At 39.4% G+C, this 15,618-nt stretch overlaps 1 protein-coding gene across 1 annotated transcript; it reads right to left on the bottom strand.

Annotated features, from left to right (window-relative positions):
* Positions 1–3,371: 3,371 nt before the first annotated feature.
* On the bottom strand, positions 3,372–4,856 carry KCNS3 (potassium voltage-gated channel modifier subfamily S member 3). Its single transcript, XM_009813514.2, has one exon. The coding sequence runs from the start codon at positions 4,854–4,856 to the stop codon at positions 3,372–3,374; it is 1,485 nt and encodes a 494-aa protein (XP_009811816.2).
* Between the last annotated feature and the right edge of the window lie 10,762 nt (positions 4,857–15,618).

The following is a 15,618-nucleotide window of genomic DNA, read 5'->3' as shown; positions in this document are numbered from 1 at the left end:
TCAGGCTTTTCTGTCATCCCTTTTGATTGACAGCTTCCTACCTTCTCCCGTTTCTCTTTCCTCACTCTTCTACATTGGCCTTTTCCCTCTTCTACCACACACTGACAAATGGTGGCGGTGACAGAGCCCGCTCCCAGCAAGGCACCAGCTGTGGGCAGTTGGGTGATACCCCCTGCCAGTTGGAAGCTGCTCAAGCAAGGAACTGCAATGCGGTGCACTGGTGTCTTCCCAAGCTACGCTGCAAAGACAGATGCTGCTCTGGAAATAATGAATATCGAAGGGGAAGCATTTGCCATCAAGACAAACAAACTAATAACGTGCCAGGAAACTGTTTTATATAAAGACAAACAATTCTCTCCCATACAAAACGGGATGTGTATCAAAACAGTAACATCTTCTGTGCTTTGGTGTCTGAAACAGAGCAGCTGGGTGGAGAGAATTTAGGATGTGTTTTTAAAGAGAAAAACATATGGTACAGGAATACAAAAGCAATAAAGACAATCTACCTTCCATTGATACTGATATTACATGTTGATAATATGTAATTCTAGACCAAGGAAGAAGACAAATTAAATAAGACACAATCCCCTCTTATGCTTATCACTTACTAGTAAATTATTCTACCAAAAACTTTTGCTAGTAGGAAGAACACGCAGTATCTCAGTATTTGCTGTCATCTGCTTTTTTCCGGTGCTCAAGACTTATGACACTCTAGTACCAGTGCATGCTACAGGACTGCAGTTCTACCTTGAGGGGGGTATCTTTTGGCATGAAACACGGCTCACATCCTGCTCCCAGTTACGCCTATGTGAAACCAAGGTGCTGGATTTATTCCAGCAAAGGGAACAGATAACAATGAAACGATTTTTTAAGATACAACTGATTTGAAAAAAGCCGAGATCTCATCCCAGAAATCAAAGTAACATACACTGCATGATACATGGATATGTACTCTACCTTCTCATATGTTCCAAAAGACATGCCTCACTTTGCTGCAAGATGTATCTATGCATAAAAGAGAGTCAGAGGAACTTAAACTGTGTCACAGCCTTAAGATTGATTCATATGATTGATCAAGAACTTACCAAGTTTATGACAAATTACCAGTCAGTAAAATTTAATACAAAAAGTTGTGATCCTTGGGTAATGATTTATATATAAGATTAGGTTTTTTTCAACTATTTAATACAAATTCCTTGCAGTTTTTGTTGCAGTACAATATGTTTCATTGCTTTTGAACTTCAGCAGCGATGTAATATATCTTTATATAGAGACTACCAAGAGAGTTTCTTTGGACAGAGAGTAATTTTTATGCTGTTATTCTGCTGGTTCCTCTTATATTCATATGCACATACATATTTAATATTTTATATCATTGCATCTTTGTAATGCTAATTGTTCACTAAGAACAAAACACATTTAGGCTAACCTTCCTTTTTGGTATTCCTGCACTAACTATGGGAAGAGTTAACCTTAATTATCTGTGAAGCATCACATACACTTATGACACTCAGCAAGTAATAAGCCAAACTTTGAAGTTTCTCCAAAGCTCAAAATATGCTCTTTAAGTCCCACATCACTATATTGGTGCACAGCAGTCCTCAGGGACACCTCTTTCTGAGGTATAGGTTAATCCATCCCATTCTTTTTTGTTTCTCCATCTCAGAAAGAGGTTAGAGCTTTGTGCCTCAGTGAATACCAGTGCACCTCAGCTACTCAGTGTATTTTGCAATAGAAAACCTAGCAGACATCTGAAAAATCAACCCTCTGCAGAGGCTAAAATCGGTTGCCATCTTCTGGTTTTACTCAGTCTTGAAGTCAGCTCCTACTGAGTTTGATCTGCCTGAGTAGAAACTGAGTAAGGGTTTCAGCATTTGGCCCAATAATAAAATAAAATAAAAAAAACATCAACATCACAGTATCTTCAATTCTCTGTTGCCCAGCATTTAATTTAGTCACTAGACAAACGAAAGAAAATGAGTGTTCAGAAACACTACGGACTTCCATAAGGTCCTCGAGTTTCTCCAGCACTCCTTTATGCTAGGCTCAAGGGCTGGCTTTCCTTTTCAATAGCCCTAGAAGATCCAGTTTGAACCAGAGCAGGATTAGCTGGCTGCATAAGAAACCCCTGGAGAGGAAAGGAATGCACAGAGCTGCAGCACTCTGCGAGGCAATGAGCACCACTCCAGCCCATAGTACAAACCAGGAAAGCTGCCATCACCAACAGATGAGCTTTAGAAAAAGGAGATGAAATAGCTTAATATACGGGTGCCCACATGCAGTGCCCACTCTGCCTCTCTGATGGGTGATACATGGTAGAGGAGCGCATGTCCGCATATCTCCTTTGTTTGGCATTACAGCCCTGGACTGAGAACCAGCGCAGCCGAGATGCTGCTCACGTTTGCTCCTACCACCGAGGAGGCAGTAACCTCCAGCAAAGGCGCAGTGCTGACAGCAGGGAGCAATAACTTCTAAAGACCACCACTGACGTTTGCTTCAGTGCCCACAAAACAAAGCCTCTGGGGAAGTCACCAGGGTGGTCTTAATCACAGCAGGATCCTCTCCAGGCACCAGAATTGCTCAGGTTCGCAATGGCAGAAGAGGTGGCTAAAAAGACCAATAAGCTCCTGTCATGCCCTGACACGCTTCGTCCCGCAACTTGTGATTTAGACCATTTAAGACCTGATAGAGCTTGGCCATGCTGGACACTGGGAAAAATATAGGCACAATGGGATTAATTTACTTTAACAAACTAAAAATGTATTGTGCTTTTGGAAAGAAATTCATAAATATTATGCTTCCATGGAGTGAAAACAATATGTACCAATACATTTTCTGCCCCAACTTAGGAAATGGTTTCCCAACTCGAAGGTTACATAAATGTGTTAGTGAGCACAGTTTTACATGTACGTAATTCCTTCTTTTTCCTGATGTATTTGCAGGTAAAAGCTTAATTGACTTGTGTGCTAGTTCTTACATGTTTGTAATATATCTCTACCTGAACAGCAGCAAATTATAAAAGCAGATTCTGTATAAGCTATCAGATTGCTGCAGCGAAAAAACCAACCAAACAAACAAAAAAACCCCCACAAAACCAAACACTGATGTCACTTTAAAACTTTTTTCCTGACTTTTTCTCCCAAAAAATGCATAACATCAGCTGTGTAAAAACTAAAACACCATATGAGGCATATTTTAAAGCCTCATATAAACAATGAAGCTTGTATGGCATCCTCAGAGCAAAGAATGTCCAAATATGGCTGAGTTAAGTACCCTGAGAATTAACTGCTCTTAATAAATTCACTGGAGTTTGTAAGTCCACTTTTACAAAGAATCAGAAGAAAAATAAAGGGAAGAGAAAGTGATTCAACTCATTTTCCTGTACCATTTTCTAAAGATGTTGTGTTATAAGCATCCTCCATATCTTGGATGCTTGAGGCATCTGTTGAATCTTGGTCACTGACTACAATTCCTACTGAAGAAAGGCTAGAAATGAAGGAGTGCATCTTTTTTGCATAAATATCCCTAATGTTAAAATAAGGTAGGTCATTACATTTCTCTTTGTGATCATTGTTGCATTGGTCTGGATCAATATCTTTTTGTTTTTGATAGTACTTAGAAAACTTATTGAAAATAATGGTAATTGGAAGTGCTACCACTAGTATCCCACAGATAATGCATAGGGTGCCAAGCAGCTTTCCAGCAAGCGTGACCGGGTAAGTGTCCCCATAACCAACAGTGGTCATGCTGATGGTTGCCCACCACCAGCAAACGGGGATGCTGTGCAGTTCTGATGAGTCATCATCTTTCTCCACTGAGTAGACAAGCACTGAAAAAATAGAAATCCCAACAGACAAAAACAAAAGCAGAAGTCCAACTTCCTGATAGCTATGTCTCAAAGTGGCGCCTAAAGACCGCAGTCCTACAGAGTGCCTGGCCAGTTTCAGGATGCGAAATATCCTCATTAACCGCAGGATCTGAACCACTTTCCCCATGTTTTCAATATCTTCACTTTCTTCTTCCTTTGTGTCCACAGCCAAGGTGGCATAAAATGGGATAATAGAGACAAAATCAATGATATTCAGTGGTTTCTTCCAGAACTTCTTTTGACTCGGAGCGGTGATGAGCCTGATCACTAGCTCAGCAGTGAACCAGATAATGCACGTAATCTCCACGGCTTCCAGCACAGGGTCTTCAATCTCCCTGTCATTGGCATCCAGCCTTTGAAACTCTGGCATGCTGTGAATGCACATGGCCACAATTGACGCCAAGACAACACTCAGGGACGACACGGCAATTAACTTGGCAGACAAGCAGTATGCAGGATTTTCCATTCTGACCCAGATCTTCTTTCTTATTTCACCAAAACACAGATTGTCAAACTTTTCCAGCTCTTTATCAAATATGGATGACTCTTCGTTAGAGGAGTCTATACTTCTGTCATTGCTCTTCTGATCCCAGTCTTTCTCAGGACCTTCTTCTTTCCTTTCTTGGTACCGATTGCTGCAGCAGGAATCAATAAACAGCTCATTTATCCCCCAGTACTCTATTTCCTGGCAGAAGGAAAAGACACAAAGTTCTTCCATGACGTGAAGTTTGCCTGTATAGTAAAAATTCAGAACGTATCGGAACAAGGAAGGGTTCCTGTCAAAGTAATATTCTTTGTCTGCAACGCTATAATCATCACACAGTTCTAGAATAGCCTCTTCTGAATGGCATTTGAGAAGTTTCCCGAGTCTGGTATGGGGAAATCGGAGCAAGGTGCTTTGATCCACGGATTGCTTAAAGCCACCCACATTCAAATTTATAAGTTCTGCATCTTTGCCAGGTCTGTGGAAAAATTCACCATAGACCATTTTGACCAGAAGAGGTTCACTGCTGTTGCCCGACGAGATTACATTGAACCTGAAAAGAACATAAGATATTGTTAGAGCATTTAATTCAGTTTTGCTCTTGTGACACATTCTTTTTTCCATCTCCGGTTACTGTGAAATGTTATGAAAATGTTATGAAAAAAAACAACGAATTTATGAATACCATTATTCAGCATTTCACAGAAGTAGGTTTAAATCAGTTTGATGGTTTAACCCAGCTTTATCAAATTTGAAAGCAATAGGTTCTGGTTTAGCTACCCTTCATTTTTTCTAATGTGAAGGAAGAATGCCTAATTCATCAATAAATAAGTCTCTGTACTACTATCACACTGAAATTAACACTCGTGAAGTAAGTTTACTGCAATGAGGTAAAAAATCTTTGGGTTAAAGACAGAAAACTCATCAAACCATCACAACATTTAGGACAAAGCTTAAGAGCAGGTGTCTTTCAATTATGGTTTCGGTAGAGATTTATTGCTTTATATGATGTTGCAATTTATAATCTGCTACTTTCAATGTTACCTGCTTGAATGTGGACTGCGATTACTTCTGTTGTATCAGTTAATGTCTTTCTAGAGTCATCCACAGAAGACCATTCTGTATTCTTGAAAAAGTATCAAATGTGCATTTGAAGCTTTCAAATTCCTGACTTCAGAGTTTTATCGAGTACATGTTTGGGTACCTGCACTCCCTCAATGTATTTTTCTACCTGCCTTCCTACTTACCTGGAGTGTCACAACCCTCTTACAATCTTGGTCAGTTCCAGAAGCTCTTCCTATTCTGCCACAGCATAGCCACAACCGCTACGGTAATGCTGAGAAGTTGGTGTTGAAATGCCATTTCTGGAAACAGGAGCTTCCAGAGATGGAACTTCCACAGAAATTTTGCCTCAGCAAGTAACTGTGGATACCTGCAGATAGACAGAAGGATATTTCAGTGTTTCCATATTTTTCTGTAAGTTAAATCATTCAGCTGAAACTGAATTGAAAAATGCAGATATAGTTACTAGCAAATAAGTTAACTTTTTCAGGAGAACTTATTTCTTGTTTTCCTTCTAAGGAACAGTTGTCTTCAAGCCAAAAGTGGCAGTTCTTACACTTGTCATGAGATTATTTATAACTTCTGATCATGAGGAGAGCAAATTTTTTTGATCTTTGACACTTAAACATTAATTGATGTATACTAAGCTAATTTATTTCAATTTAATATGGAAGTCAATGAACTTTAAATGTGACAAGAGAGCATCGTAATTCTCCAGTCCTAACAGATGGACTCACATCATGCAAAGAAATTGCTCTGGTGCTCTTTAATGGCTTGAGGAAGCTACTCAAGGAACAGACAGTAATTTCTATACCTGTCCAGCTTTCAGTGCCTCTTGCAGTAGCACCAAGTATGATTCAAAGTTGGTACATGTTAGAGTTTGAATGTTTTTTGCTGCTCCTCAAGGTCTCCTGACTCAATTAATGAAGGTCATTAAGGTTATATCTATTTCCCTGTTCATAGTGTGTGCACCATGTGTGCATCCCTGCTGTATGTTGGCATGAGAGAGGAGCACCAGCACTTCTTTACATAAAACAAACCTGGGCATTTTCATCAAACAGGAGGCACTGTAGACTTTAGTAAGTGCCACAGTGGGTAGTTGGGATACTGGGCCTCAAGAGTGAGCCACACTTTACACCACCAGAACAAGTAGGAGGCAAAAGAAAAAAAGAAAAAAAGAAAAAAAACCAGAAAAAAAGAAGAAAAGAAGAAAAAAAAAAGAACGCCACCCCACAATCTTTATTCATTGTCAGCTAGAACAATTCAGTTTTCATTCAGCCTCAGGTACTTGTTTTAACGGACTAGTTCTTTTGAGCCATATAGTCCCACTGCCTGAACTTGTAAAGATAGCAAGTGTTTTCATTCTGTAGCTCCAAATAAAAGACTAGAGCCATGGGGTCTTGTGGAGAAGGGAAGACTTGACTGAGCTGAACTGACCTCTTGATATGAATCAACCATGAATACCCTGAACAGAGATAAGTCTGCATCTCCACCACTGCTAGCTACAGCTCCATCAGTCACCCAAAGTAACTCACCATGCAACTTCTTAGGCACCTCTATCTAATCCAGAACTGACTTCCTCATCATTTTTAAAACAAACTGACTGAACTGGTTGCATTGTGGAGGTGGAGCCATTTTCCAGCTACTGATCCAAAGTCTATCATCCCAAATGGGAGGATTCAGTGAGGCTGCTTGCCTTAGAGGGAGGGACCCACTCTGCTGCAGAGCTCCCAACTTGCTTTTACTGCAGCAAGACCTAAAGGGAGACAACCCCATCCTGCTTCACAGTACGATCAACCCTCATGCGCAATGTTGTCCTTGTCACTTGATGATTATAGGAAAAGATGGAAATGGAAAAAGCCTTAAAAACAGGGTTCAAGCTTCTGATTAAATGCCAAGGAGAGGAGAAGGAAATGGAGATACAGAACCATGCTGGGAGGGAAGTGCCAAACTGCCCAGAGAGCTAAAGAGTTTATCAGCCGAAGCTGAATCCCTCTAGCTGAGACTGTTTCATAGTATCTGTAAAATGCAATGATTTATTTTCTCTGTTATGGGGAACACCTACTGTTTAAAGGAGCAGCAACTCCCTGCAACTGCCATGAAGGAAAGGACTTCTGGTGCCTTCTTGTCACTCCAGTGCCTTCCAGATGGGGTGAGAACAGAAAAAGAGATCACTGGGAGCTCATGGTGGCAGGGTTTCAGAGCATGAGTTAAGGCACACCAGGTTTTAATACAGATCCATTTTTCTGTTTAGGGGGAGGTTACAAAGGACTTTCTGAGCCATGATCTTCTCATTCGTCTCGCCTTTAACTTCCCCACATGCAAGGGTTTTTTTAGGTTTGTCACAAACATCACTAGAGATCTATTCAGTGCTGTTCTCTCTTACTATTTTCCTTGTATTACTTTTTATAGTCCTTCATACAAATCGGAACACAGGGTCTGATGCTATAAACCTCACGTATTCTCCTTCTGCTTCTTCATGGGACTCATTCCAAGCAAAGCTACTGAAAATCTCATAGTAATCTCCCTGTATATAACAACTACTGACACCTATAACACATGAACAACCAGGCCCAGAAAATGCTGAAACTACATATTTGCTCTGGTAATTAGTTCTGCAAACCCAGATCTCTATCCAGACTGAGGTTTATTTATACACTGAAAGAAAAATGTTATTCTGAAAAATGGGAAAAAGCATTTATTTTTCTGGCCACACTACAAACCCCTTTAAAGAACTTACCTTAAATCCAAACTGGTTTGAAACATTAATTTTACTGAGTGCATAGACTACCATACAATCAAGATAAAGTTGTTGTTCTGCTAAGACATGGGGGGGAAAAGAAGTAGTATATAAGACATACTGCCTTCTAACTAAGCAAGACAGAGAATTAGTCAGTTTTTATGACGTGATGAACTGTGTACATAGAAGTGATTTTACACCTTAAGGTGTAGTTTGAAGACAGGTATTTACTAGCTAACAGAATGACTGTAAGGCACAGTTGCTCCAGGCATTTCCCAAGGCCCAGCTTTCGGGAATAATTAAGACATAAAATAAAAGCACTGATCTCTACTCACAGATGAAGGGCAGCAGGACTCTGCTGATAAACAGTACCACACTTCACTCATGATCTAGAGCCAAGCTGTGTTTTTACAACACTATAAATTAAAAAAAATAAATAAAACTCAAGGACTGGGGTGACTGAAGGTCAAAGTATATTCAAAACCAAACTGACTCTATTTATTGATTAATTTCAGTGAATAAAATCTCTGCTTCAATTTTCAGCAATTCATTAAGATGAGAGCACTAGCAATGGAAGCTCTTATTATAAAAAACAGGCAAGATCTCAGATTATTTAGGGGCATTTCTGACCATAACAAAAACAAAGCAAGTTTTACTCAGAAATAACTAAAGCAAGAACTCAGTGCTCAGCAAATTCTTAGCACACTAGACTCTGACTTACTGTTGAGACAGCAATATAAACCCATATTGATTATGCAGATTATATTCATAACGGTGCCTCCATGTAATTGCTCTGTATAATAAATTCAGTGAGCAACAATTTACTGCTTTGTTTTGAGGGCACTGTAGTCATAATTTGTGCAAGATAGAGAGAGAAAATAGATCTTGCTTAGGAAGACCATGATCCGGAACCTGCTATAATGCTACTATTAAGTGATTATTAGATTAAGGCAAGAATGTACAGGAAAGGTTCATGATAACTATGTCAAGAGGAGCTTCATGATCTGAAGAATGTCTTGTTTGACTTGGAGGGACCTTGATCCCTGAGCCATGGACCAGGACATTGAAGTGCTAGGCACCATCAGAACAATTTGTGGTATTTAAACAAGTGACTCCAGCCACAGGGCAAAGATCACAGACCACAACTTCTGTCTCAGCACAACATCCTCTCTACTCAAGGGAACCCTTTACTCACTCAACCGACTTTTTTACTCTAGGGTAAAACTGTGCTTAGCTGGAAATGATGCTTTCCTGGAGTGCCAAAGCCTGAGTCATGAACATCCTAAGAACATAGAGCTACCGCAAACTTTGCAACTCTCAACGTGAAGTGCAACATTAACCTCTTTGATCTTCTGTAAACAACAAGTATTCATATATAACATAATAAACTGCTAACCATTCCAAAGCACACACTTCTTGCCCTGGAGAGAGTATAAGAGAGTAAGCAAACACATACCAGATGTTAGTTACTTGGTTGCTTTAATTGCTTCAGTTGTTTCAATGAGCTACTGGATAAGAACTCATATAGAATAGAAAATGAAACAAAACACAAAAGAAAGATGCTTACTGGAAGAATCATCATTATTTTCCAAGATGATGAAAAAAACCCAACAAATAGAAGTTCCAAATGTTAAGCTTGAGGGCCAAATAAAAGCCAGTCACAAGGAAAGCTGTGTGAAAAGGATACAAACATTAGAATAAAAACCATAATGACAGGATCCAACTCTTCCCAGTCCGACTTGGAGATGGGCTCTAGCCAGTGATTCTGCATCACACATTGTTGGTGAGGCCACAGTCCCATTGTCTGGCTTGGAAGGGGGATAGCAAACTTCTGGGCCTTTAGCGTGCTGTGAAATCCCTAAAGCTCCCACAAGGAGAGTCACAGAGACGGAGTTTGTATATACGGTCCCTTTGAGAGAGCTATGCCACAGATGTATAACATACCCCAAAGTGCTGTGCTTTCCAACCTCTTCTGGAACAAGCCCCTAAAAGATGTTTAGTGGTGATGTGGACCCCCATACCACAAATGTATTTGCCAGCAAAGGTGCTCTTTCTCAGTTATCTTTCAGATATTCTCTATACAAAGTCCCCGTACTCTGTGAGGTCCTACATCACAAGCTTCAGCACATCTTTTTTTTGACGTGTTGCACATTTCAGCATGGTAGTACCTCAGCTACTGGTAATTCCAAACTGGGACAGTTTCAGCTTTTGTTAGCATTAATCTGTCTGTGATTATCCAGGCACAATGGAAAGAAAGTTGAACTCATTTAAAGCTGGATAGACTATGTTGTGCTTTGCGACTTAAAATATTCAGACAGCACATCCCTACAGATTTTCTACCAGTTTGCTTCACGGCTTCGTTGTCTATAGCCTCACCTCCTGCTTGCTACACAGAGCACTTCACAAACCTCTCAAGACTAAGTTCACGTTTCACGACGGTTTCACCTAAGTTGAAAAAATATAAATAAAAAGGGCCAAGTCCTGCTCACGCTGAAGTCAAGAGCGATACAATACTGACGGGAACTTTAAAGATCAGGCAAATCTCTGTAACTCCACAAACTATTTACAGAGCTCAAGGATAATTTTTCCCAAAGAATCTGATGATCTTGGTAGATTTCCATTTTAGGATTCCCAGTTCAGAAAATTGAGCTTTGAGCAAATTCACTCTAAAGAGTCTTATCTGGGCACCCAACCTTCCCCAAGCAAAAGATTTTGCCTCTTAATGGTACAGACAACCACCTGGGCTCTAACTTCTGCTAATTTCCTGACAGTTAAGTGCTTCTGCAAATCACCCCAGCTACACAGGTGCAGCTTTATACACTTAAGTACTTTTAAAAAGCTGTGGATATGACCCTAACAAACTTCAGCTCAGGATCAACATTTTCACTGATTTTTTAAGTGTTTGAATTTGTCCACTCATCATAGGGCAAATAATTGTCCAATGCACCACCTAAAAGTACTGTCTATGCTTTCTGACTCAATGAGCATAGCAAAACATCTAAATGCATGTATAATTTACTTAATCAATCACAGTTAAGGATTTGGACTGAAATCCATTTAGTATGACTTAAGCTATTGCCTATCAGCTGGGCAGTAATAACTGCTTTAGCACACGTAATTAAGCCTGAAAAAATATAAGGCAATATTACTTGGCACAGCCTCTTTCATTGTGATATAAGCTGTAACAACTAACTCTCCTTTTTAATACTTGACAAAGTTAAGTTAACTATAAAATCATTCATAAACAGTCTGTGAAGGCAGAGGTCAACTTAAAAAAGTCATCTAGCACAAATAGCAAGACCATCTGAAGAAACTGCTCTGTGGTTATGGCCATTCTATGAGGCAAAGAGGATAAATTAATCAGCTAAATTATTTGCTAAGTTGTGATTTATTTTTTATATTCCATTGGCAGTGACATCCTTTATCCAGAATATTGCATTAAAATGCCATGAAAATAACAGAATTATGCAACTACATTTCCCTTCAAATGGATTCAGTACAACCTCCCAGGAGACCTTAGGTAAATAAAGTTTGAGTTGAAATATCCAGGGCCAAATTTTGTTCTGCTGTTAATTCCACATAAGCCTACTTGGCTACATTCACCCCTGGTACAATTCTACTGTTGTCACCAGACTGTTTCAGAAACTGAACTTGCACCAAATGTTCGTGCATCTTTGTAACATAATGGAGATCAGAAAGAAATTATCATCATTTGGAAACAACAGTAGCTGCTAGCAGTACTGCTGACAATAAAATGTAAAATTATTTAAATATCTGTACCTGTGGAAAAATAGTCTTCAAGGCAAAATATAGGGTTTTTTTAAAAAATCACCTCCTCCAAAAGACTGCGTAAGGAAGAAATGGAGCTATTATAACTCAAAGTGAAAGAACACAAGCAAGAATAAAAGAATAAGCATCTCCAGCCCATGGTTCATACCATTTAGCTTAGGCAGATGTTTTCAGGTGGGATGAATCACCCACTGGAGAAGTCCATCTCTGTATTGACTCAATAAGCAGCCTATATGACCACTGTCATAAAGTCTCTAACCTGCATATGGCTAAAGCTAGGTAAAATGAATCCTGCCAACTGAAATTCTGCTGATTTTCACTATGAAAATGCTGGTAAGAACAGAGTACATGCCAAGAGGTGGGTAGGAGAAAGGGGCAAGGGAAAACAGCACTGGCTGTAGCATCAAGATGACAGAAGCTTCTTTAGGAATGCAGTCTGTGATCTGAACTGCTTTCACATATACATAAAAAGCAGGGATTGAAATTTAAAATCACCTAGTTATCAGAATGTTATTTTGTAAAATGATTTAAAGAAGGAAAAAAAAGAAAGAAAAAAGTATCCTCTCCCTAACTTGAAAAGCTCCTGGAGGTAACACACATGACAGTTAACAAGGCTTGTACCTTGCAACATTCCCAAAGGCTCTGCAATTTATAGTCTGTTCATATAAAATTAAAAGATCATTATCCACCTCAACTAAGTGGAATTGACAGATTAAAATGTGATTGCTTGAAAATCTACCTGCAATTAAACATAGTTATAATGCTGCAGTTACCACATCTGTTGGCTTCCACAGACAGCTGACCACATTAAGCATTTCCTTAAGGTATATTGTCCCAATTGCTGAACTTCACAGAAATATTTAAGAAGATGAGAAGATCCCCAAGGCATTATTACTACCAGGTCAGCATTGCTGTGGTTTGATGGCAAAAGAAATTGTCTCTCTCCAGGTTAATTTTTTGCCAATAACCTTGTTTGACACGTCATCTTAATAACACCTATCAAGAGCACAGTTTCAAAACAAGAAGTACTGTTTGAAGTGAACCTTGTAACTTGTTGGTCAAAGGATCTCTGCAATGAGGGCAGTTCCTATAGATTACCTTCCTCAAATTAATATTCTGTGCCCCATTTTCCACTAAGTCCTAAATTTTTCCCATTCAAGGACTTCTCCAATAAGCACGATGAACAAAATATCCTATTGTTACGCCTATTGTGGTAATTTGTAGTACCACCGGTGGTCAAAAACATAATGATCCCAGCACCAGATACTTTTCCATATAGGAAAAATGACATGGAATAAAGGTACAGTAACATAATAATTCTGCATTCCCAAAAGTTGTCATTGATTAGCCTAGAGTCTAAGGAGGTCCTCAGTGAAAGTCTGTTTCACTCATAGAGGTAGTTTGGCTTTGAAAGGTTAATTACCTAAGCAAACAAGATGATGCAGATACCCAGACAGTGAAAGCAACATGCCTGAGGTCACACAACAGATCAGCTGTCCACGAAGAAGCGCAGCCCACATCCCCTCACACCATTGCCCTCTTCACACTCTCTTCAATAGCTATCCCATACCAAACCACGTACTGGTACCCTGGGACACAGGATGGGTACTTGGGCCCAGAGCCAGAAGTCAAATGCATTCTGACAGACTAACCCTATAGCAGGCAACTCCAAAGAAAAAAGATTTATAGGAGTGCCCTCACAAACAGAAAGGACAGTCTCTAACTGGACTCAGTGGCAGGCTCAGTAGCCTCTGTTTAACATGCAGGCTGCTGCTCTTACCCAGCAAAACTACTCAGCTGGGCTGTTAATGATCCTATGCAAGCTCATTTTTCCTGAAATATGTCATCTTCAAATATTTCTTCATTTTAAAAAAAGCACATTTAGCTAAACTAGAAAATCTAAGCATTATTCCTGCATTTATAGTGCAGTTTCAGGAGTCAGTGGTTGCATTGAGAGGCTATGATGGCCAAGATGAGAAACTGCAAAATCTATCCCACCACTACAACCCCTCCAGGCCTAACATAAAGGGATAAACAATTAGACAGGATATTTTTTCACTAATACATAGGTCCATGAACCGTTTAAGAATCTTCCGAGTTTTCAACCAGAGTATTAATTGTTCACAAGCCTCTGCACAGAGGCGAATTATACCCGCAGCGAACCATAACTCTTCCATGTCAAGGAAAGGATTTTGGGGTTTGGTGACATTCAGAATATTCTTATCTCTTGTGGAAGGGGAACAGAGACTTAAAATTAAGATTTAACTCACTGCCAGGAAGATTGACTTGATATTCAAAATTTTCCATTCATTAGTTCATCCTACATTTCCTGATTGTAAAGAAAAACTAGGTATTCTCATTTCTCACTTTGGAATCTGAGGAATTGTCCTTCAATTCCTAGCACAGATGACTCCTGATGCTGCAAGACTGTTGGCCATTTCTGCTCCTAGATTATCTCTTCCCCCTCCTAATCTTTCTTTTTTTTTTTTTTTAGAAGAAAGATAATGTGTCTAAAGCACACAAAGTGCAATCACAACAGTCAGTTTCACTGGGTGAAAAAGTTGTTCTGAACAATGACAAATCTATGCACCCCATAAAGCAGAGCTTTTCCACCTTATGCTGGGAAGAGACACCTATGAACATAAAACCCAGGGATATGTTGTAGTATGTCATAGCAGAAAAAACTGTTAGGAGACATATGAAATCAGTCCTGCCTGTGCTAACAATCATATCTTCACTAGCACTCAGCCACAGGACCAAAATAGCTACAAGGGCAATTCAGCTGCAGATGGCACAGTGGCTAAACCACTCAATTGGCTATCCACAACTTTTAAATACATTATAGTTTTATTCTGTAAAGTCCTGGCTTTGGGATAAGCTACTTAAAAAAATTACCTCCCCACAATATTGCTATGGGTGTATCTCAGTCACTTTGGGGTTTTTTTACTTATAAATAAATTGGTTACATTAGTAATATACTATCAACTACAGAAATTAAGTTGTGAATAGACCTTGAAGAGTAATATAATTCAATCCCTCCCCCACCTCAAGGCAGGGTAAGTTATTCCTAAACAATTTTTGACAGATGTTTATTTAATCTCCCATAATAAAGCCTGCCCAGAGAGGCTGTGGAATCTAGTCCAGTACTTGAATGCCCTTGTTCCCTCAAAATTGTTTTCCTAACATCTACTTAAGCATCCTGTGCTCCAGTTCAGGCCCATGGATGTGTACACTTAGAGTAGATTTGGAATGGGATGGAGTCACTGAGGGCAGACAGCAAAAACAGGCTATCTCCAAATTCTCCGTAACAGTTCAGTTTCTTCCTTTGCTATATATCTAATTTTACTTGGCAGTCTGAGTAGCTGAAGTTACATGGTATTTATTTTTTTATGTTTTGAAAAAAGTCTATTAATCTCAGAGGTAAACAAAGGTTTTCTTTACCATGGTGAAATTCTCCAAGATACTTGCAGAGTCTCTTAGGCAACAAGAACAAAAGCAATTGTTATTGTGGATATTTGGGGTGAAACCTTCAACTGAAAAACTGTAAGAACCTTTGTGTTTGAAGCATGTTAATTTCACTAAAGAAGTCTATGTTGTTCAAAAAAAAATTCTCTTGACCCAAGAAAACTCTGAAGCGGAGCTCCAGATCTCATGGATGTGTCTGCTTCGATCCAA

This window comes from Gavia stellata, chromosome 2 (genome assembly GCF_030936135.1).
Source record: "Gavia stellata isolate bGavSte3 chromosome 2, bGavSte3.hap2, whole genome shotgun sequence".
NCBI lineage: Eukaryota > Metazoa > Chordata > Aves > Gaviiformes > Gaviidae > Gavia > Gavia stellata.
The sequence above is the reverse complement of the archived record's forward strand: the minus strand, read 5'-3'. Positions and strand labels throughout refer to the sequence as shown.

Coding starts and splice junctions, on each gene's coding strand:
- KCNS3 (XM_009813514.2), bottom strand. CDS start 4,856: ATGGTCTATGGTGAATTTTTCCACAGACCTGGCAAAGATGCAGAACTT.